Here is a 23,782-nt window from a genome sequence, read left to right as displayed (position 1 = left end):
GAGCTCTAATGCATAGATTGTCCAATTCTGGTCGCCGCATCTCAAGAAGATATATGGAATTGGAAAGAAATGCAGCGAAGGGCGACAAAAATGATAGCAGGGATGGGACGATCTTCCTTCCCTATGAAGAAAGACTAAGGAGGCTAGGGCTTTTCAGCTTGGAGAAGAGGCGGCTGAGGGGAGACATGATAGAGGTATATAAAATAATGAGTGGAGTGGAACAGGTGAACGTGAAGCGTCTGTTCACGCTTTCCAAAAATAGTAGGACTAGGGGCATGCGATGAAACTACAATGTAGTACATTTAAAACAAATAGGAGAAAATGTTTCTTCACCCAACGCGTAATTAAACTCTGGAATTCGTTGCCGGAGAACATGGTGAAGGCGGTTAGCTTGGCAGAGTTTAAAAAGGGTTTGGACGGTTTCCTAAAGGACAAGTCCATAGACTGCTACTAAATGGACTTGGGAAAAATCCACAATTTCGGGAATAACATGTATAGAATGTTTGTACGTTTGGAAATCTGCCAGGTGCCCTTGACCTGGATTGGCCGCTGTCGGGACAGGATGCTGGGCTTGATGGGCCTTTGGTCTTTTCCCAGTATGGCATTACTTATGTACTTATGTAGCTTGTTCCCCAAATTGATGGCATTCACATTTTCTTCCTTTTCACTTTGCAGATCTTTTCCACAGTGCTGAGGAAACAGCAAGTATGGCAAAATCTTTGCCAGATTCTGATGGAGTTTATTTTGTTCCATCCTTCAGTGGGTTGCAGGTAAAATACTTGTTTGTGTTGCCCTATGTGAAAATGATTTTTAGCCTGTGTGTGTGACCCTATAGGTAGAAGAATGAATTGTTTTTCTCACTTTCATGCAGTGAGTGCTGGAGTGTTTGAGATTATCTGCTGTGGATTGGTGTAATAACTTTTTTTTTCTCATTTGTAATAATTCTAAATAATAAGCCGATGCCCTTGTACAAAGGTAGTGCATATTCTTTTTCCTCTGTGTCCACGTACACTCTCATTCTTTGGAATGGAATAGCTAAGCACTTCTGTTGGTTTATACTCTGCAGAACCAGAAAGGAGAAGCAGATGAGCGGAGCACTAACCTTTCTTGTTTCATGCCCCAGTGTTAGTTTGTATCTCCTCCTTGAAGTCCTAAGAGCTGCACAAATTTGTTTATTTATTTATCCATGCTTATATCCCACAATTATCCCAAGTTTCGGTTCAGTGTGGCTTACAAATAGCAAGCGGGATTACAATGTTAGTATTCGATTAAATGTATTATGAAACATTTGCAGCGTACGAGATTAACCATAGATAAGTTTTTAGTTCTTTTCTAAACTGGTGATAGTTGTTGATACTTCTTTTAGCCTTGGGGATTGAGTTCCCCCATTTGGAACCCAGGTTGCTAAATCCAGCCATGTAGATGGTGTTGCTGCAGTTGGGTAAGTGGAGTAATAAGTAACTCCTGGTACCTAGGTTTGGGTTTCTTGGTGATAGTTCATTCAGGTCTAGCATGTAGTCGGAAGACATTCCAAACAGTATGTTGAAGATTAAGGTGCTAGTCTTAAAGAATAATCGAGCCTTAATTGGCAGCCAGTGTAGCATTGCAAGAGTGGAGTTACTCTGTTGTATTTTGACTTTTTGAATATTAGTCTTGCTGCCATGTTTTGGACAGTCCTCAATGATTTTAACATGTTTTCTTTGCATCTTATATATGCTGCGTTGCTATAGTCTAGTTGTGGTAGTATCAGAGATTGTACTATGAGACGGAATGTTTGTTCAGGAAAGTAGCCTCTAATCCTCCTCAGTTTCTAAAAAGTTTTTTTCTTTTAAGCTCTTTGATGTCACTGCTGAGATCTGATTTTCAAGAGAGAGGTTTTTGTCAAGAATGATTCCTAATTCTTTTAATTGTGGTTCAGTAGGGTATGTTTGATTGTTAGAATTAGAATTTGGTATGACGTGGGATTGTGCGAGCTAGATAGTACCAGTAATTTGGTTTTGTCTCTATGTAGTTTAATTTTGAAAGCTTTGGCCCATTCTTCCATGAGGTCTATTCCTTTTTTCCCTTGTCTGAGCTCTCTGTGATATCTTTGTTGAATTGTATGTAGATTGTGATGTCATCAGCACATATATATGGATTGAATCCCATTTTCTCCAGTTTCTTTCCGAGTGGTGCTGTCATAGCATTAAATAGTATTGGTGGTATGGGGAAGCCGTGTGGTACTCCATACTCTGGGATTCAGGAGGTTGAAAACTGGTTGGACATTTTTACTGTATATGATCTTGTCCTTAAGAAACCATTATCCTGGCTGCCACTGTATCATTGATTCCCATGTTGTCTAACAGGAACATTAGTGTTGTGTGGTCTACTATATCAAAGGTTCTCGACATGTCAAATTGTAGTAATAGTATTTTCTGACCTTGGCATATCAATCTTCTGAATTTTGTTATTAGAGTGGTTATTATTGTCTCAGTTCTGTATAGTGGTCTAAAACCAAGAAGAAGCCAGATACAAGTGTTGGAAGGAATTTTACTCTTATGCTGAAAAAGCAATTCCATGCAGTCAGGTATTTTGAAGTCCCCCCCCCCCCCTAAATAAAAATAGTTGCAAATAGCCATTGGCTGTCTTTGTGAAACAACTGTGTGGGCATGGTGCTGCTGCTGCCTAATAGTATTCATACATTTGGTCCTGTTTAAGTGTCATTCATTTTTTAAGTATCTGTGGGACTGAAGGCAGTTGTCAGTTACTGGCTTCCCAGCATCTGGTGGCAGTTGATCACAGAAAGGCCTGAGCAAAACTCAGAAAAATGAACTGGCTTTTTTTCCCTTTTATTCTGTCCCCATCCAGATACAGATTTGTATTTGTAGAAGCACATTGTAATTTCACCTTTTAAAGTCCAACTACTTTGACAAAGACCAGACTTTGAATATTAAGAAACAAGAGACTGCAGTTCCAAGGTTGTGCCTTTCTTTTTTTTTTTGTCTTTGCAGTGTTGTCCTGCTCTTTTGTAATTCCAGTCTAATCAAAACCAGGGCTAGGATCTGATACCATGAGCTTTTCATTTGCAGGTACCCAAGGAGTTTTCCCTGTTCCCCATTTCCCCTAGTGTTGCCAATTGCTTTGATGGTCTACTATGCCTGAGATCATGCGACAGGGTTCCTTTCAGAACTTGAAATCATGGGTGTGGTGCTGAAACTTTTTTCACCAGGTGTTATCCTTTAACAATGATTGTGATGCGCGTGCAACCCTTCCCACCCCCACTCTCTCTCCCCAGCTGTGTGAATTGCCTCTGGGGCAGCCCAGCTGACCTGAAGAACAGAACACCCAACTCAGAAATTGAAGCAGGGTCTCCTACCACCTGAGCCACAAGGCCAGCCTTGAAGCTTGTACTAATTTTAACTTAGGGCTAGAGTGCACATTTTTCTGCAGACGAACCCAGGCAATTCATCTCTTGCTTTTGTATCTGGAAAATGTAGATATCAGTGTAATAATGAAGGAATCAAGTGAGCAAGGCCATACTTATCTAAGTCAAAGTTTTAAAAATTAAAATGGTTGGAATTTTTTTCCACATTTTATTAGGCATGGTTATTAGTATAACCGTGGAGTGGAGGAGTGGCCTAATGGTTAGTATAGAGGGTTGTGGACCTGGGAAACTGGGTTCAATTCCTGCTGCTGCCTGATGGTCGGCAGTGAGTTGAGATCCTGGGGAACCAGGTTCACTTCCCTCTACAGCTCCTTGTGACCCCCTGGGCAACAGTATTTTATTTATTTATTTATTGCATTTGTATCCCACATTTTCCATCCTCTTTGCAGGTTCAATGTAGCTTACAATACATCATGAATAGTGGAAATATATAAGAAAATAGACATTTAGTATTGCAGAAAATCTTGGGTAAACAAGATTATGATAAAGCATGATAATAGTATAACAAGCAAATATCTTAAGGCAGTACTGGATATATGTGTAGGAGTTCACATTTGTTGGTCTTTGTGGTATGCCTTGTTAAAGAGATGGGTCTTCAAAAGTTTGCGGAAATTAGTTAGTTCATAGATCATTTTTAAGTTGCACGGCAGCGCGTTCCAGAATTGTGTGCTCAAGTAAGAAAAGGTTGATGCATGCGTTAGTTTATATTTTAGACCTTTGCAATGTACTACTTAGACTGTGAGCCCACTAGGGACAGACCCAGAAACTGTAAACCACTTAGGGCTAAGCGGTACATAAATACTTGAATGAATAATGTTTTTTTGAGTCAAGTTACGTTTTGTGGAAAAATGCAGAAAGAGTTGTTAAAATGCACACCAAGTTGTTAAAAAAAAAAAAAGTTCTGTTCATATCCTCTCTCTTTCTCTCTTCTGGTTTTTCAGTTTCTCATGTGTGCCTGTAACTCTGTTTTCACACACACTTCAGTTCTTTCCCAATAGTGATTTATGACCGTAGTGTAGACCACCAGTGTGCTAGGTCCCAGTTTTAGTCACTGTGATCCAGTGGCTCCCAAACGTGCCCTGGTGACTCCACAGCTAGTAGTAGGTTCCAGGCTGCCACAGTGGATGTTCACATGAAAACTTTGTGAGCATTTGGAAACCAGTACTCGTAGGTTTTTCATTCTTGGACTTCACTGCAGGCTAAATTCACAGCAGAAATTAAGTGGTGTGGAAATTCCAAAGGTTAGAACACATGAAAAACTAATGGTGACTGTTGGGGAAGAATTTACATTATGTCAAATATTCATTAAGAAAAAGGTACAGTTTTTTTATAAACTGCAGTCCACTGCTCACATATTGTCTTCATTTTTCCCTCACAATGCTGCCTGTTTTTAGACATTATGTAAGTCCTTTTCTCTAGTATTATTGGAATGATTTTGAAGGATGCACAGATAATGTATCTTCATGCCTTTCTAATTGCAGTCATGTTTTTCAGGCACCTGTGAATGACTCATGTGCATGTGCCTCTTTTATGGGCCTGAAAGCTTCCACCACCAAAGATCACCTTGTACGAGCCATATTGGAATCCATTGCCTTCAGGTGTGACACATGACCAGCAATGACCTTCACTTTTTCCTCTCTTTATTGGAGTAGTTTACAGCCTATTAGCTTTTAAACTTTTTTAATTTTTACTGGGTTAGTGATTCCATATATAGTAATGAACATTGATACAAGTCAGAAAATTGCTCAGTCGCTCATGTTCAACTGAAGGGCTTTGTTAGTAATTTTGCTATCTGATATGGAAACAAATTGTAAATATGTATCAATTATGCAACACAGTTTTTTGAATCCCAATCTTTATTGATTCACAAAGAAAAAATGTATGATTTAGAAAAATAATAAATACAAACATTTCAAGTCCAAACATTTAAAATCATGAGCTGTAGATTTTTTCAAATAGTTTGATTTGAAATGTTTGTATTATTTTAAATCACTGTAACTTTTCTTACTGGCATCCAGCCCAACCTTCCCAAAAACTTCATAAAGATGTAAAAAAGACTGGAAGTGGTGCAAAGAAAAGCTACGAAAATGGTATGGGATTTGCATTGCAAACCATATGAGGAGAGACTTGCTGACCTGAACATGTATACCTTGGAGGAAAGGAGAAACAGGGGTGATATGATACAGACGTTCAAATATTTGAAAAGTATTAATCCGCAAACGAACCTTTTCCGGAGATGGGAAGGCGGTAGAATTAGAGGACATGAATTGAGGTTGAAGGGGGGCAGACTCAGGATTAATGTCAGGAAGTATTTTTTCACGGAGAGGGTGGTGGATATGTGGAATGCCCTCCCGCGGGAGGTGGTGGAGATGAAAACGGTAATGGAATTCAAACATGCGTGGGATAAACACAAAGGAATCCTGTTTAGAAGGAATGGTTCCGTGGAATCTTAATGGAGATTGGGTGGTGACACCAGTAATTGGAAATAAAACGGGAGCTGTGCAGACTTCTAGGGTCTACTTCCTGATCGTGACTGAATAGATAGGGATGCGCTGGAGTGTAAATTTTAAGGGGCTTTGATGTTAGCTTCAGAACTTAGTACAAGAACAGTACTGGGCAGACTTCTATGGTCTGTGCTCTGAGAAAGGCAAGGACAAATCAAACTCGGGTATACATATAAAGTATCACATACCATGTAAAATGAGTTTATCTTGTTGGGCAGACTTCCAAATAAGTTGAGAGAAACAAAACATTCAATTCTTTTAAAAAAAATACTAAAATCTAGTACTGCCACTAAAAAAAAAAAAATAAATCTTATGTAACGCTACTCCTTTAATTGCTTGCAACTCAATAACCATACAAAGGGCTGTCCTTGTCTCTTTTGTGATGCCAGCTTCCATCTTCTGAGTATATTCTGTAACTTTTACGTTTAGATTACCTTTCAGGTAGTCAGTGTCCTCTTGGCTCATTTCCCTTTGTGGACATTTGTTGCTATAGTAAGTCCTTTTGTGTGGTTGGGGAAAAAAGTCTGCCCTACTCTTTTTGCAAGGGAGTGTTGGACATTGGTTCTTTTCTTTACCTTGTCATCTTTATATTTTACATTTAAACTATGTTGTAGTATGACGTCAGATGATTAGATGGTAGAGAAGTATTTGCTGCAAAATCAAGTTATCAAAATTATATTCTGAACAGTCTTCCACTACTACTCTTCTGAATGGTAAGATAATGGGTAATGGTAGAAGTACGAGGCATTGGTATGGATTATGATTATAAGAACATAAGAATAGCCATACTGGGTCAGATCAGTGGTCCATCTAGCCCAGTATCCTGCTTCCAACAGTGGCCAATCCAGGTAAACACAACTGCTAGAACTTGGCTTTTATTTCCAGGCAGCTTATGTGGTTATGATTGTTTTATAGTTTACTAGTGCAACAAAGCCTGTTTCATAAAAAATGAAATGGGCCCTAGGAAGGCTCTCGTCTAAGCGATTTCTCCTGTGTCCTGTGATTCTGACCTCCCTTCCATGTGCAGCGATTCTCCTCTGCCGTCCCCTCCATGTGCAGCGATTCTCCTTTTCCCGCCCCCTCCATGTGCAGCGATTCTCCTCTGCCCTGCCCGCCCCTCTGTATCCTAGGATTCTGGCCTCCCCTCCATGTCCAGCGATTCTCCTCTGCCTTGGCCTCCCCTCCATGTCCCGCGTTCTGGCCTCCCCTCCATGTCCAGCGATTCTCCTTAGGGAAAGTCTCTCTGCAGGCCAAGAGCCCTAAGATCCATGTCCACCTTAAGCTGCTGAACCTCTTCTCCTGCATGCTCCTCTCCAATGCACATAACCTCCCAATAAAACGTTTTCACCACTTGTGCATGATCTCTGTAGTCATCTGTTTCTGGCATCCCCATATTTGAACATTATTGTGTCCTGATCTCTTCTCCAAATCCTGCACATGAGTTAATAGATCTAGCTGGCCAGAGTAAATATTTCCTGTCCTCCCACTTTCATCTTCATCTCTTCTATTCGCTCCACCAGATCAGCAATTCCTGCCTTAATTTGTTTTGCTGCCTCTTTGATGTTTCCTCAAATTGTCTGAAACTCACCTTTAATTTTTCAGCCCCCATTCAGAGGTCTCCCTTACTAAGGACCTTACTGTCATCCCCTCCTTTCTGGTTCTGTGAACTCTGTAACCACTGTTCATTCTCCTGTCTCCGACTGTTTTGCCATCATCAGGCAATATGTGCTCCATACTGGCACTCATTTGGTGGCACAACTCACTGCATGAACATCCTCTCCTTACTCTTGTCCAGTGTGCGTTCGTAACATCCTGACATCAGTTCGCATCCAGCATTCCCTTCCCTCTCACTGTTCCATCTTCCTCTGACGTCATTTTGTCTTTACGCGAGGGCGGGACAGTGAGAGGGAAGGGAATGCGGGAGGCTTGCTGACGTCAGGATGTTACGAACCCAGACAGCCAGCCAGCCATAGAACATTGAGGTACAAATTATTATATTAGATTAGACTTGATATATTGCCTGCTCTTTGTTTATTTTTTTCTCATAGTTGCTTTAATATGTTTTATCACCAAGGGCTACCTTTCTTTCCAAGCCCTTTGGATTCCTGGATCTCTCTCCTTGCATAGGGCACAAAAGCAGTTCATGATATTCTGTGAAATGCCTTGTTTTGTTTAAAACTTTTTTTATATAGAAACAAGCAGCTTTATGATACTTTGCACAGAGAAACATGCATTCCTGTCACATGCATTCGGTAAGTGTATTTCTGAAATCATGAATCTTAAATTAAGCTATTTTGAGATAAAGGAGGAAATACAAATCACGTGAGAGAGATGGATAGAGCCAGTGTAGAAGGAACCAGGATTTCTTCTGGCTAGCTGGTATGTCATACGGAGGCTCTTGCTGCCCAGACCAGACATGGAGGAACATCAGAGAAGGGCTTATTTTTACTTTACTTTGGGGAAACTTTTGGCAAAAAGATTTATGCTGCAAGTTGTAAGAGCCACCTTTTCAAAATGATTAGGGATGTTAAGCTCAGTAGAAATTGCTTCTCCCTGGATACAGTAGAGGAGTTTGCTAAAGATTGGGAGAGCCCAAGTATCCACTGCATCTGCAGAGCTAGTATTTAAGCTATGAGATGTGGCTGCTGTACACGACATGGAATTCTGGTTTTCAGCTTGTGAGTGGAAGAGTAGCCTAGTGGTTAGTGCAGTGGCCTGAGGACCTGGGGAACTGGGTTTGATTCCCACTGCAGCTCCTTGTGACTCTAGGCAAGTCACTTAACTCTCCATTGCCCCAGGTACAAAATAAGTACCTGTATATAACATGTAAACCGGTATATCAAATCCCATCCCCATCCCACCATGAACACTGGACCTGTTTGTAGCTCACAAGGGCTAGAGTTGAGCAATCCTGATGTAGTGTTTCCACAAAACCTTTAGAAGTTGGGAGAGAGGTGAGTCGAGGAGATATTGATTTAGGTTCACTATTTAGACTGATGGCAGACAGAATATTTCAGATGGATGCCTAGGGTGTCGTATGCATTCGGAAACCCCTAGGCTCATTGATTGTAAAAACTGACTTTGCAAAATGAACTGGCCTTTGCAAAATGAACTGGCCTATCTGTGCATACTTAAGAAGTTGATTTTAGCCTTAAGTGAAAATATTACTACTTAAGCTAGCCTCATGTTTTTATTGCAGCCATCTTGGTTAAACAGAGCCTGTTGATTTTAGATGCATGTGGAAGACAAGTCTTGACCCCAGGGCCGTGCCTAGGGTCTCTGGCGCCCCCCTGCAGACTATCAGTTGCGCGCCCCCCCCCCCCCCCCCGTGAAAATGATCACCCCCCCCCCCCCCATGAAAATGATCGCTCACCACTTGCCACACTGAAAGGAATTGTCAGCAATATTCTTAGAAACAAATTGCTATACATTGCAAAATAAGATAGCACATGTAAATTCTCAAAGTGGACATATTCCAAACGCTAAAATGAAAATAAAATAATTTTTTTCTACCTTTGTTGTCTGGTGACTTTCTTTTTTCAATCATGCTGGTCCAGTATCTGATTCTGCTGCTATCTGTCCTCTTAACTCCATTTCCAGGGCTTCCTTTCCATTTATTTCTTTACTTTTCTCCTTTCTTCTTCATTTCTTGCTCTATATCCATTTCCAGCAATTTCTCCTCTCTCCCTGGGTCCTGCCCTCCCATCCATGTCCATTCTTGTCCCTCTCTGCCCTTCCCTCCTCCATCCATAGCCAGCAATCCTCCTCTCTCCCCTCCCCTCCATTTCCAGCAATTTGTCCTCTCCCTGGGCCCCCATGTCCATCCTTGTCCCTCTCTGCCCCTCCCCTCCTCCATCCGTAGCCAGCAATCCTCTCTCCCCTCCCCTTCCAGCAATTTGTCCTCTCCCTGGGCCCTGCCCTCCCATCCATGCCTCTCTGCCCTCCCATCCATCCATTCAGGGTCTGCCCTCCCTCTCACTCCCCATTCCATCCAGGATCTATCCCCTCTCTCACTGCCCCCTCTTTTCGGCTCCCAGTTCCCACCTGCGGCTGCCCCTAGTTCCAGATCCATTGATTCTCCCATCCACCCCTGTCCCAGGCATGACCCCATTCTCCCTCCTGCTCACTTTTCAGACCCCAGTTCCAGCTCCATGCCCCTTCTCCCATCTGTCTCCCACCCAGTCCCTTCTGCCCATCCGAGTCCCCCTCACCCCATCTGTCTCCCACCCAGTCCCTTCTGCTATCCAAGTGCCCCCCCCTCACCCCATCTGTCTCCCACCCAGTCCCTTCTGCCCATCTGAGTCCCCCTCACCCCATCTGGCTCCCACCCAGTCCCTTCTGCCCATCCGAGTCCCCCTCACCCCATCTGTCTCCCACCCAGTCCCTTCTGCTATCCACCTTCACGGTCACCCCATCTGTCCCCCACCCTCACCCTGCCTCGTCTTCTCCCTGCCACCCGTCTTTAAAAAGAAATTGCCGACGCGATAGCGAGCGCAGCACCTCGTGTGCAAGTAAAAGAAGCGAATCCGATCATCTCATTGGGCCTTCCTTCACTGTCCCGCTCTAGAGGAAATAGGAAGTTGCGTCAGAGGAGGGCGGGACAGTGAGGGAAGGCCCAATGAGATGATCGGATCCGCTTCTTTTACTTGCACACGAGGTGCTGCGCTCGCTCGGCAAATAAATTTAAAGGGCTGGTGCGGGAGGGGGGGTGCCAGGATGAAGAGCAGCGGGAGCGGCGGCACCCCCCCTCTGGTGCCAAAAGATTTAAAGTCCTCGGCGGGGCGAGGGTAAGCACCGCGGCAGCGCCCTCCAGAGGTGGGCGCCCCCCTGCGGCGCTTACCTCGCTTACCGAATCGGCACGGCCCTGCTTGACCCTAGCAGATATTAGGAAAGTCCCTTCTTTTCTTGGGTTGTGTTAAATTTACACTCTGGAGTGGAGGAGTAGCCTAATGGTTAATGCAGTAGGTTTGATCCTGGTGGTTTGATTTCCACTGCATCTCCTTTTGACCTTGGGCAAGTCTCTTAAACTTCCATTGTCCTAGGTACATCAATTTAAATTTTGAGCCCTCTAGGGACAGAGAAAGTACCTGAGTATAATGTGTACAGCGCTGCATATGTCTAGTAGCACTATAAAAATTAGTAGTTGTAGTATCAAATCATTTAATAAATATTTAAATCAAAAGAAAACCTCTTTTTTTATTTTTCTCCATACCCTTACAGAGCTGATGGAGGTGTCTGTAATAATAGCTTTGTCATGCAGATGACTGCAGACTTGCTCAATCAAAGCATAGATCGACCTAAGCACACAGACATGTCTTGTCTTGGAGCAGCATTTTTGGCCGGTCTTGCTGTAGGTACGTATTATTTTTGTTCTAGGAACTTGCTTGGAGAGGACTGCTGTTGGGCTGTAGCTTGCTCCAGCTTTGCTTAACAAGTTCAAATATAACTACTTTATCAAAGCCAATATGTGCCAAAATTTCAACTTTTTTTTTCTTATGGGTGTGTTCCTTTCTCTGGCCAGTTCGATTGCAGCATAAGGCTTAAAGCTAATGAGCATCTATCGTTGACTAAATTTGTAACATTGTTTTGGGTCCGTCCATCCTTTAAACTATAATACAGTGGATTTTGGTTAATTGGGACACTTGGGGGCTCATTTTCAAAGCAATTAGACTTAAGTTCCATAGATTACTATGAAACTTTGTAAGTCTAAGTGCTTTGAAAATACACCTCTTTGAGACTAGAATACTTCACCCCAATTACAAAATTACATGTAAATAGTTTTAAAAAAAAAGGGGGGGGGATGTGTGGCAGAATGACGGCAGCACTGCCCAACTCAAGCATGTCTCATGCTGCAGGTACAAATTTACACATCCTCAGGAGCTCTGTCTTCTGTACGCTTGCTCCCAGGGTAGAGCACCTGCCCAACTTTAAAGATTTAACAGCACTCAGCACAAATGCAGCTAAGCCAGGAGCAAGGTCTCCCTGCCCATGTGTGTACTTATCGCTTACCAGTTCCTTGTTCAGTGGCTGGGAAATATCGATGTGTATCAAAGCTGAAGGCCTCAGTTGGTTAAAAAAATTATATATACAGGGCAGTCCGCTTAAGTGCAAGGGTCTTGGACCAAAGAAATGCATGCAGTTAACCAGAGAGTGCACTTAACCGTTGTGACCCAAAGAAGCTTGACATCTGATAAACGTATGTACAGTACTGTTTATTATATGTACAGTATACAGTCTCAGTTAACTGACAGGCTGGCTTGAAGTAATCGGTTATAGTCCTCTGTACACTCTTGGGTCTATGAGTTCCATAGACTACGTCTGCTAGACGGTAAAAACTGTCATAGCACTGACATCCAGTGGCCTCCAGATAGGCCTGCACAGTGTTGAGACTCTCCAGCACTCTTGCAAAAGTGACAAGGAGGTTGTTAATTTCATCAGCATGTGCCTCGCTGCTCATTTCTTCATCTGTTCCATCATCAGCCGTTGTTGCCTGCATGTAGGCGCATATCTCGACATCAGTGCTGTCTTCAGCTGTTTGTAGATTGTAATCAACAGCTACGTAGCGATGGAACTCCTCTTCAGTAACACCGGCTGGGATGTCAATAACCTCTTCATCTGCGTTTGCAACAGCTGCATCTGTTTTGTCCCTCTCCACATCCTTAACAAATCTTGCCCACTTGTAGCAGTTCACAGTGGTTGCCTGTGCAACATGATTCCAGGCTTCTTTCTGCATATGTAGGGAATCCAACAGTGAGATTACAAGCCAGTTCAACAGCACGTTTATCCTTGGCAGTCTGGTCTTCCATAATGCTCATCAAATGACGTAGCACAAGAGCCCGATAATGTTGTTTGAAATTGGCTATTATGCCCTGATCCATAGGTTGGATCAGAGAGGTAGTGTTTGGTGGCAGGAAGACCACCTTGACGTTAAACAGCCTGACATCATCCCTATGTGCAGCACAATTATCACAAAGCAGCAAATCTGACGCTTTTGTGCCCGCATTCTAGTGTCTAACTTCTTTAGCCACTGCTTCCAAATTTCCCCAGTCATCCATGAATTTGCGTTAGCCTTGTATGACACAGGAAGTCGCTTAACTTTCTTGAAGCAGCGGGGCTGTTTGCTGTTTCCAATGTCGAGGGGTTCCAACTTCTCACTCCCATCCATATTGCAGCAAAGGAGGATTGTCAGTCGGTCCTTCGATGTTTTACCTCCAGTAGTTTTGGCATGTTTGAATGCAAGTGTTCCATCAGGAATCGCTCGCCAGTAGAGACCATTTTCGTCAGCATTGAAAATGTCAGAAGGTGCAAACTTGTTCAAGATGGTAGGAAGAACTGAAACAACCCAATTTTCAGCACCAAAGTCATCAGCATCTTGTTTCTCACCATGCTGCTTCTTAAATTTTATGCTGTTCCTCTCCTTCCATCTTTCAGTGGCTTTGAATTCAGTCAAGACTTTCTGCTACCTGGTTAGCTTTCTCCATAAGCAGTGGACCACTGACAGGAAACTGTCTGCTCCTGACTCGAGAAAACCACCGAAGAAGAGCATCTTCTACCTCCTCAGCTTTTCCCGCCCGTTTTCGTTTCCATTGTGGATTGTTTTGCCAGTCTTCCAGAAGCTGGTCTTTCTGCTTCAAGACATGTGAAATTTGATTGGGATTGACACCATATTCTTTAGCAATAGATGCTTGACTTTGTTTTCTAATTTTTTAAGAACATCTATTCGTTCAGCCAGTGTTAGTCTTACAGTTCCGCCGCGATGACGACCCCGGTGTACGCTTTAACAACATTCTTTCGCTTATTCTGCCTGTGGCAATTAAAGAGGCAGAAAATTTGAAATCTCGTTGGTTGTCACGTGCCAATCAGCTTCCATATTCCATGCGCGCGCTTATGCGGAGTCTTTCCTGCAGAGGAGCGGTCTTGAACCATGCATATAAGCGAATCTTGCAGTTATCAGTGGTGTGCTAAAACGAAGTTTGTCCCCATATAAATTGATGGTGCCAAAACGGGACCGAAGTACGGCATGAAGTTAAACAGAGAATGCTCTTATCCGACGTGCACTTAAATGGAGTGCACTGTGTGTGTGTTATATATATATATATATATATATATATATATTCATCTTCCAAAATTAGGTTCAATGAGTTCAATTGGTTGTACTAAGCCTACAAGCATTTACTAAAACAACCGTTTAATCAATTGTAAATCTTTATTTATAGAACCTTAATCAAATATTTCACATTATTGTTCAGGGCATAAGCATTAAAAAGCATTGGGTCTTGGAGTAAAAGGAACTATACTGCCACTAAAATAAAACCTGGTGTAAGTACGGCAGAGATGAACACTGATTTATATTCCTCTAGCCTGCCGGTTGAGAGTGGTATTAAGGAGATAGAAGATTAGACTGAACGACTTCTGGTTTATAAGAACAAAGGAAGTGTACTTTTATCGAGTACTGCTAGTTATACTCCAGTAGCATACGGAGTTAAGACATGGACTGTGGTTTATAGAACTGATAACCCTATTGGAACTTATATTATCAACTAATGAGAGGGAGAGATCTACCAAAAGGACTATATATGATAGAAGGAGTAACAGAGGATGATAACCACGGAATAGATGATTGTTATAGCGGTTCTTGATGACTTATTCTGTGGAGTGTTATTAAGTTTTGTATTGAGATTTTGTATTTTGCATATATGTGTGTTTGTGGATGAATGTTGGATGCTGGTGGTTTATGTGAGTGGATTTTTAATGCTTATGAACAATAATGTGAAATATTTGAGTAATCTACTATAATAAAACGCAGCCTCACGTTCTGAGGACACTGACGTCACTTAGAGTCACTCACGACACAGCCGGTTTCGTGTTTCATGGTGGTGAAGCCACACAACATCTTCATGCCCCGCCCTCCCGCGTCAACACGTGATGATGTCGAGGTCGCAACACGAAAAACAAGGCTAATTAAAGCAGGGGAGCGCGTTGCCTTCCCCTACTCTCCTCCCCTTCCAAAAACTCCCAGCCGCCCAGGACGTCCACATCAACCCGGCCCCTTTCCCCACTAGCCCCCGCCCCTTTGAAGTTACCGCCCCGCCCATGGTACCACAGTCACCCTCCAGCACGTCCCTCCCCCCCGTCACCTACCCTCCCCTTCCCTTCCGCCTTCTCCCTGGTGGTCTAGAGGTACCTGTTCGGTGGGGGGCAGGAAAGAAACAGCCCCCTCTTTCCTGCCCGTAGCGGTGGTGGTAGCAATCCTTGCTACATCGTCTGGGAGTCCGGCTCTCGGCGTTTCAAAATGGCCGCCGAGGAGTTCAAGCTGCTTCAGCGAGACTTCAACTCTCGCGGCCATTTTGAAACTCCGAGAGCCGGACTCCCACACGATGTAGCAAGGATGCTACCACCACCGCTACGGGCAGGAAAGAGTGGGGCTCTTTCTTCCTGCCCCCCACCGAACAGTACCTCTAGACCCACCAGGGAGACACGCGTAAAGGGAGGGGAATGGAGCTCCCTGCCCGCTAGCGCCCGTTTCAATCGCCGCCAGAAACGGGCCATTTTTACTAGTGTTATATAATAAAGATTTACAATTGATTATAACGGTTTGTTTTAGTAAATGCTTATCTATCTATCTATTCTCACCTCCAACGTTCTGAAGCTCACTGTGTGGCAGGGAAACACGAAGCCCTGTAGTGTTCCAGGCTGTCAGCACCACTCAACCTCTCACTCATAGACCCGCCCTCAGCCACAGCCACGCCCCATCCACACATAATTCACAACCCCAACATTCTAAATGTGTAGTTGCAGAATCCCATGAGTGTCTGCCCCGCCCTCGCATCACAACGTGATGACGTTGCGGGCGGGGCTATGACACAGCGATCGCCAGTTCCACCGCCCTCCGACGCTCCCCCCCCCCCCCGACGCACAACGACAAACAGCGACCTACGCAGTGCCTCACCCCCCACCCCACCCCCGACGGCACAGCGTCAAACAGCGACCTACGCAGGGGGAGGAGTGCCGTCCGAAAAGCTGATCCACCGGGACTGCGAAGTTCCTGCCCTCCAAAAACAACGAGGCACCTGCCCCTCCCGACGCTTGCCATCCTGCGCCTATTCCTGACTCTGCCGTCCAACAGCTCACCACAATGGCCTGCGATCCCAAAGCTGCCACCCTCCAAAAACCGACGAACCGCCTGGAGCAAAAGGTGCATGTGTAGCAGGCAGGGGGAGGAGTAACAAGGCCTCAACGCTCAACAGACAGAGGTCCAGAGGAGGAGAAGAGTGGGGTGTGTAGCAGGCAGGGGAACGAAATAACACGATCGCAGATCAAGAGGCCGGAGGCCGGAGGAAGCGGAGGTAAAAACCTGTCACTTCTAGCAGGCAGGGGGAGGAGTTCGGAATAACGCCGATCAAGTGGCAGGCAGGGGTGCAGGAGGAGTACAAGGTGGGGAGAGAGGCAGAGGGATGGAAGCCCCTTGGCAGACAGCCAGCAGGCACGCATTCACTGCCACACACACACACACCCACCCACTCTTTCTCTCACAAACACACTGTCTCTCACAAACGCACTTGCACACACTAACTCTCTGTCTGTCACAAATACAACACTTACATCTGGCACAGAGAGGAAGGGGGCTATGAAAACCTTGCTAGCGCCCGTTTCATTGGTCTCTGAAACGAGCCTTTTTTACTAGTGTGTGTGTGTGTATATATATATATATATATATATAATATATATATATATATATAATATTAATGCAACAAGTGAACACAATTGCTTGGTTCTATGTTATATGATATTTGGAATGTGAAGAAGAAAAAGCACACCATTGTGTCCCAAATACGTAAAGCATTTTCTGGTTATATTCACTTTTTTTTACCCCCAATAACCTGCGACCCCCACTAACCAGAATCCACTGTATTTAAGCCTGTGCACTAAGAAGTGCAAAGTGCAGTACCAGTGGCATAGACACGGGTGGGCAGGGGCCCACCTAGTTTCACGTCATGCTCATTCCATTGGCGATGCACATCATTGGTGTAGCTGGCGGGGGGTCCCTGGGCCCAGCCAGCTGAAGCGTCCTTTCTGCCTGGATTTCCCCAAGCAGTCTTAAACCCTGCAGCAGTCAGTAGCATGCTTCCATCTGCTGACGCCAGCACTACTTTGCCCCTCCCCACACACACATACACCTCTTGTGCAATGCTCAGTTCAATTGACACTACCACCTATGCATGCATGGGTAGGCTGGTTGAACTGAGAATACGTGGGGGGCAGCAGTGTTGACTGATGCAGGGATGAGACTTCTCAGGCCTCAGGGGACTCCAGAAGATTCTTCCGCTGGCGGGGCCCAGAGATCCCTGCCAGCGACGGTACTTTCTTTATTGGGGGGGGGGGGGGGGGTGGGGGAACAGAGGAAATGTGTGGGTCCTTACCCATCCAAAAATTGAGGTATGACTACGCTACCTGTGCAGTACACTCAGAATCATGAACCAACCTCAGCATCTACACTAAACCAGTGCTAAAGGACATTAGGAAATAAGTGCTAAAATTGGTTCATGTAATTAATTGAATACATTCTCTCAAATTAGGCTTTAATGAGTAGATGATAAATAGCATTGTATGCTGTCCTCTACATGCTATTTATCTTTGGCTCATTAGAGCCTAAAAATGAATCTGCTTTGGGACCAGGCTTCAATTTCAGCATACATGCTGCATCTCACATCTCCTGTATTAACTGGCACCTCTAAGGTACAGTGCACTCCTGTTAAGTGAAAGGGCTCAGGACCAAGGTTTCACTTGCATATAACCAAAGTGACCATATTGAAAGCATTATTTCAGTAACCCGTAGTCAGTGTAGCACAACTAATTTATTACTGTTATCGAACAGTAACGATTTTCCATCACTGCTAAATGTTGTAAGGCATAGGCAGTTTTTTTTAATAGAATCAAATAAAGCATGAATAAAACTTGTAACACAAACTAGTGTCTTTTAAAATAGGAGGAAAAAAATCTAAAATTGTTTTCTGTACAGTGGTTTGTTTATTTGTTTTGTAGACAAGGTCCAGCAGGTCATAATAATTGTAACTCTGGCAACCAGTACCCTCTACGATATTTTAGTTTTTCGTATATGTTTTTTAGAGGTGATGTGACTCCTAAAAGCAGGCTTTTGTGGCGGTAAAAGGCAGGATTGTATGCGAGTAATTTTTTTTAGCTGTTTCATGTTGATTGACTGTGAATAAACATCCCTGTGGTTGAATGTCATTTTTTATCCAGTTTGGTGTTCTTGGAGGACTCTTCTGCTTCTTCTGCCTGCCATCCAATTTTTTTTAGGCTATTGTAGTCAGATTTCTCGGGTCATTCAAGCATTTTTGTTTGCCTCATAAGCTACTAGAAGCAGTTTAACGTTCTTGAAGCAATGTGGCTGTTACTTTTCCCAATTCTCAGTGCTCCACTTTTCACTTCCATCCATGTTGCATGATAGTAGCAGTGTCAGTCTTTCCTTGGCACATTTGTTCCAGCCACTTCAGCAAGACTTTCTTTATTGTCCAGTCTTTGTATAACATCTATCTTATCACTGAGTGAAAGAGCCTTACACCTGCATGATGACATCTCCATTCACTTTTGCTTCATATGCCTTACAGGTGATGTAAAAAAGCAATTGTAAACATGAATCGGGTGCCAATGAGGTATGGAGGGACGGTCCTGCCTTTCTCCTTCATTGGCTTACAGCTTGTGACCCACAGCTGCATGACTCACATGGCATTAGAACTTCATGGGGCCAGGAGTGAATGGGGATGGTGTACCCCAAGGAGAATGGATAAAACAGGAGATGAGCGAGCCGATCTATGTCCATTGTATAACTGAAGCCAGTAGGCAGAGCTTGCTGCGTTTTAGTACACTCAAACATAACAAACACTACTTGAAAATATAGCAAAAGATTATTAGAAACTAGTTAAAAAAGGCCCTTTCTGACACAAATGAAACGGGCGCTAGCAAGGTTTCCACGGAGTGTGTATGTTGAGAGAGTGACTGTGTGGTGAGAGAGAGAGAGTGAATGTGCGAGTGTGTGTGTGAGAGAGTGAGTCTGGATGCGCAGTGTCTGGTGAGAGAGAGAGAGTGTGTGGTGTGAGAATGAGAGTGTGTGCAAGTGCGTATGTGAGACAGTGTGAGAGTGTGTTTCACACAGATACAGTGTGTGAGACACAGACTCTCTGTGAGACTGAGTGTATGAGCCAAGACAGTGTGTGAGTGACTATGTGACACATAGTGAATGTGATACAGTGTGAGACAGAGTGTGTGTGAGAGAGAAAGACATTGACTGTGAGAGAGACGGTGTGAGAGAGAGAGACGAGTGAATGTGGCGAGTGTGTGTGTGGAGAATGAGAGTGTGTTGTGAGAGAGAGGTGTGTGGCAGAGGTCCCCCTCCATCTCCTGGCCTCCTTCCCCCTCCAGTTTTTCCTCCGCTCCCCCCTCCCAGTTTCAGGGTAGTGGCCTCCCCTACCTCTGCCTGTCATGGTCATGGGCCCCCATTCCTTCCTTCCTTCCTTTCTTTCCTCCCTCCCTTGTTCAGGTTGGTTCCCTCCCTCCCACTCCCACGGTCAGGCAGGCTCCCTCACACCATCGTTCAGGCTGGGAATGTGGAAGTGTTAATGTCAATAATGTGTGTGTGTGTTTTTTTTTTTGTTGTTTTTTGGTGGGGAAAGGGGGGGAAATGGGTGAGGTGGGTGCAGGTGTGTGAGTGTGTCTCTGTTATACTGAAATTGTGTCTGTGTGTGACAGTGACGGGGTGGGGGGGTGGGTTTGGTTTTTGTGAGTCTGAGTGGTAGTGTAGCTGCCCTTGTATGTGTTTCTGTTTGCTCGTGTCAGTGTGTCAGAAAGTGGAAGTGGGTTTTTTTTAACTTGGAGCGTGGTGTGGGGGAAGGGTCAGTCCATAGGAGTGAGGGGGAAGACTTTCCTGTTACCTGTTGTTGTTTTTTTTTTCTCCTGTGTGCACAGCAAGATTAGGGGGTTTTTCTGTTTCCTTGGCTGCGGGCGGGTTCGCTTTTGTGAGTGGCAGCGGGGACGTCTCGTGTGTCTCAGAGTGCCAGTGGTCGCTTTGGCTTTGGTGCGGGCTTTGGAGTTTTCTGCGCTGCAAGTTTGAGCGATCAGCCAACGGCGGTTTCGTTTCATTGGCTGGGGCGGTTTCGCGGTGTTGTGAGTGGCAGCGGGATGGCTTGGGTGCCTCAGAGTGCCAGTGGTCATGGTGCGGGCGGGCCTTGGGGGTTTGCGGTGTTTGTGAGTGGCAGCGGGAGAGCTCGGGTGCCTCAGAGTGCCATTGGTCGGTTTGGTGCGGGCGGGCTTGGGGTGTTTCAGCCCGGGTATGTGAAGCAGCAGGTAAACGTGACTTCCTAGCAAATGGTGGCAGAGAGCTGCTGCTGCTTGTTGCATCGGTGAATCTTATCTACTATAATAAAACTCACCGTCAACGTTTGCTTCCGCCCTCGATGTCATGCCGTTTGACGCGAGGGCAGGGCCTGGTGGCTTCACACCACGAACCTTCGAACCTGAAGGAACTGTTGTCAGTGGTTTGGCTTCACTGACGTCAGTGTCCTCAGAACGTTGAGGGTGAGTTTTATTATAGTAGATAAGGGACTGCCTATTCCCTTTTATAGCTCCCGTTAGCATCCTTTGTATATACTGATGAATTTTAGTAACTACCTTGTAATTTGCAGAAGAACAGCTTGTAATTTCATCACCTGCAAGATTACTTTCTTTTCAAATAACCTTTCCACTACAAAAAATGCTGGTTTTTATCAAAACAAGAAAAACAATTGTCTGATTTTTGTAGCATTCTTTAGTAGGGACATCAAATATTGCAAACTGAAAATGTACAATTGTAATTTGAAATTTGCATTTAGAAATTATAATGAATAATATGAATAAAAAGTGTTCCATAATTTCCCCAAAAACATATAATTGGTGAATTGTTCATTGATAATCATATGTTGGCTGTAAAACCCTGTTTTCCTATTAAACATTTACTTTCTTATTAGGGTTTCTGGACCAGCAAAGAAGAACTAAAGAAACTGAGGCAAACTGAATACTTTTCAGCCCCAGAAAAGTCTCAGCATTATGAGGCTTCCATGAATAGCTGGGGTAAAGGCAGTACAGCGTTGCATGAACTGGTACAACAGAGATTAACACTTAAGGCAAAAAGTCAAGTTTATACTAAGAGAAAATCAACATTTCCAAAGCCTTAGAACCTCATGGCAAATAGTTTGCACAAATAAGATAAAGGCTATAGTATTCCAATCACTGTAAAACACTCATCAGCTGCTATTTAACTTCATCTTTCTGTGTTGAACTTTTCAAATTCCATATGCCTATTGGTCCTAATACAGTGAAACTGAGATTTCCTCCTAGGTTATTTCTACGATTATAATTCACCTACTGGAACCTCATTTAAATGTTGCACTACAGGAGACCAGCAAGTCCATTACTTTCTTCTCCATCTCTGAGTAAATCTTGCATCATGATTTGGAAAGTACTGGCATGACATTCAGAATTTGTGACCTTATACCAAGTCTTAAAAATATTCTGATGGCATAGAGTTAAAACTTTGACTATCTGAACTTATACAGACACTTTTATTCTGCAATTTGATAATGTTGTTTTTGTAGTTGGAACAAATCTTTTTTTTTTAATCAGAACAAGCATAACAGATTTACTTGTTTTTAAGATTGTGTGACTCATAACAGTTTAATCCTTATGTGAAATAGATCAGTGTTTCCTAACCTTTTCAAACTCAAGGCACACTTGGTATTTTCAAAAATATTGTGCAACTCACCAGCTGCTGCAGAGCAGACAGTGTAGACATGGAAAAAAGCTCGTAGTGCCCCCCCCCCCCCCCCCACCACCAAAAAAAAAGACTAGAGAAGGACTCTGAGGATGAAGAGAAGGTGGTATAGTGTGAAATGCATATGCTGCACAAAGCAGGGCCTGACTTTCTGTGTCTTCCATACTGCCTGTTAGTTCCAGTGCTCTAGGGCTCATGCCATTTTGTACCTAAGACAATGGAGGGTTAAGTAACTTGCCCAAAATCACATGAGGCAGCAGTGGGATTTGAACCCTGGGTGAGAGGCTGTGGCTGGCTGCTGGAGGATGGTAGCTATGCTTTTGTGATGTACTAAGAAAGAGCCTTCTGAGATAAAATGAATTTCATCCTCCAGCATGGAAGAACATGTTTGATTATTAACATAACTTAATATACCGCAGTTACTGAGCGCAGGTCACAGAGGTTTACAATGTAGAAAAACAACAGGTAACAGGAAATCCATCTAAAATAGGAAAGAAGGAACTCATGCAACAGAAGGAGACAGAAAATAACACAAGTTAGAAGTTATCTCAATCCACAGGCCAACCAAGCCTAACAATCCAGGGGCTCCAAAAGCAGACTGAAAGAAGTAGTGTCTTTTAAGAAGAGTTTTACATTGTGGAGAAGACAATTCAACACGAATATATGGTGGTAAGTTATTCCAGAGATAAGGGGCCAGAAGAAGAATGCAGAGTTTCGAGTAGACTCATAGCCCATTTTGGAGAGGTGTCAATCAAGCAGAGAGAGTAACATATTGCATAAAAAATGATACGAAGGTTGGCGCTACTTCTAGATATAAACCAATCATTTAAGCATGTTGAGTGGAGACTTGGGTTACCCTCTAGATTTGTGAATGCATTCCAGGTCAGGTTTACTATCTACAGTTTAATTGGGCTATTAGAGCAAATGTGTGCAAATAGCTTAGGAATTCTTAGGGTAGGTTTATTAAGGGTTTTTTTTCTTTCATTTCTTTCTGTGGGAAAGCCTTGGTGAACCAAACCTGTTGAAGTGTGTGTGGAAGCTGTTGTTTTAGACTAGCAGTTCCAAACCTACCTCTTCATGTTGCAGCACACACCTGGTGCTGTGTTCATTTTGTCATACAATACCATCAGTCCCTCTTCTCCCCAACCCCCATTATTCTCCTTGGCATTGGTATCATCTTCCTTCTTACTCCCTGGATTGCCCTCCCACTTGTGGCTCTGTAGTCTCACAAGACCTGATGGCTCTGTGTGGTTCTGACTTCAGCAAGAAAAATGACAAGAGGAAGCAGTAACTGAAGATAATGAACTGCTCACCGATTCCCCCGCAAGTGGGAAGCCATGAAGCAGGGGCTCAATCAGAAGAAAGCAAGGCTTCCATCAGCAGAAGCTGTACCCTGCAAGGGGTCAATTTTATGGTGTACTCCAAAAGGTTTGTAACTTTGGACATGACACATGATCACCAATATGATCCAAAGTCCCCCTTCTCCGTATATTTATTGTACCTAAGGCTCCCTCTGACGGGTTTGGAACCTTTTGTTTTAGAAGGTAATGTTGGGAAAATATGCACACTTTTTCAGGTACCCAATTAAATTGTAGCTGTCTGGCTCACTATTTATATGATGATCTTGGAAAGGGGATTGGGGATCTATAAACGCAGTAGTAATTAATCAACTGGTCAACAGAATTATGTTTGTTTTAATCTAATTCTGAATCACTATCAGGCTGCTGCCATAGAGAAATGGAGAAAGGCTGAGTATTAGAAACTTTTAATATATATTGTCAATGTTTATAGCCAGCCACAATATATTTACTACTAGCTAGTAATAAAATATAGTTGGTTGTATCTAGCCCATCTCATTTCATGTTTAATGTTTATGGCTGGACATTTTGTGGGAGAGGAGGAGATTTAAGTAGATACAGGCCTGATTAGCAAATGGTTTCACAAGCTGTGTACGTAAGAATAAGCCTTGACACATGGGACCAATATCATATGATATAGACAAACCCCATGCCTTAATGTACTGTATAGATC

The 23,782-nt window shown here is 43.7% G+C and overlaps 1 protein-coding gene across 1 annotated transcript in view; it reads left to right on the top strand.

The window, feature by feature from the left end:
- GK5 (glycerol kinase 5) overlaps positions 1-23,017 on the top strand; it is a 98,035-nt gene extending 75,018 nt beyond the window's left edge. The window contains exons 12-16 of the mRNA XM_030215806.1: positions 676-770; positions 4,919-5,022; positions 8,121-8,180; positions 11,149-11,282; positions 20,949-23,017. Of these exons, the coding sequence (XP_030071666.1) occupies positions 676-770; positions 4,919-5,022; positions 8,121-8,180; positions 11,149-11,282; positions 20,949-20,995 (440 nt within the window). The 3' untranslated portion in view covers positions 20,996-23,017. The remainder of the gene's footprint in view (positions 1-675; positions 771-4,918; positions 5,023-8,120; positions 8,181-11,148; positions 11,283-20,948) is intronic.
- Positions 23,018-23,782: the final 765 nt, after the last annotated feature.

The sequence above is a fragment of the Microcaecilia unicolor genome, chromosome 10, assembly GCF_901765095.1.
Source record: "Microcaecilia unicolor chromosome 10, aMicUni1.1, whole genome shotgun sequence".
In the NCBI taxonomy this organism is placed as follows: Eukaryota; Metazoa; Chordata; class Amphibia; order Gymnophiona; family Siphonopidae; genus Microcaecilia; species Microcaecilia unicolor.
The sequence above is the reverse complement of the archived record's forward strand: the minus strand, read 5'-3'. Positions and strand labels throughout refer to the sequence as shown.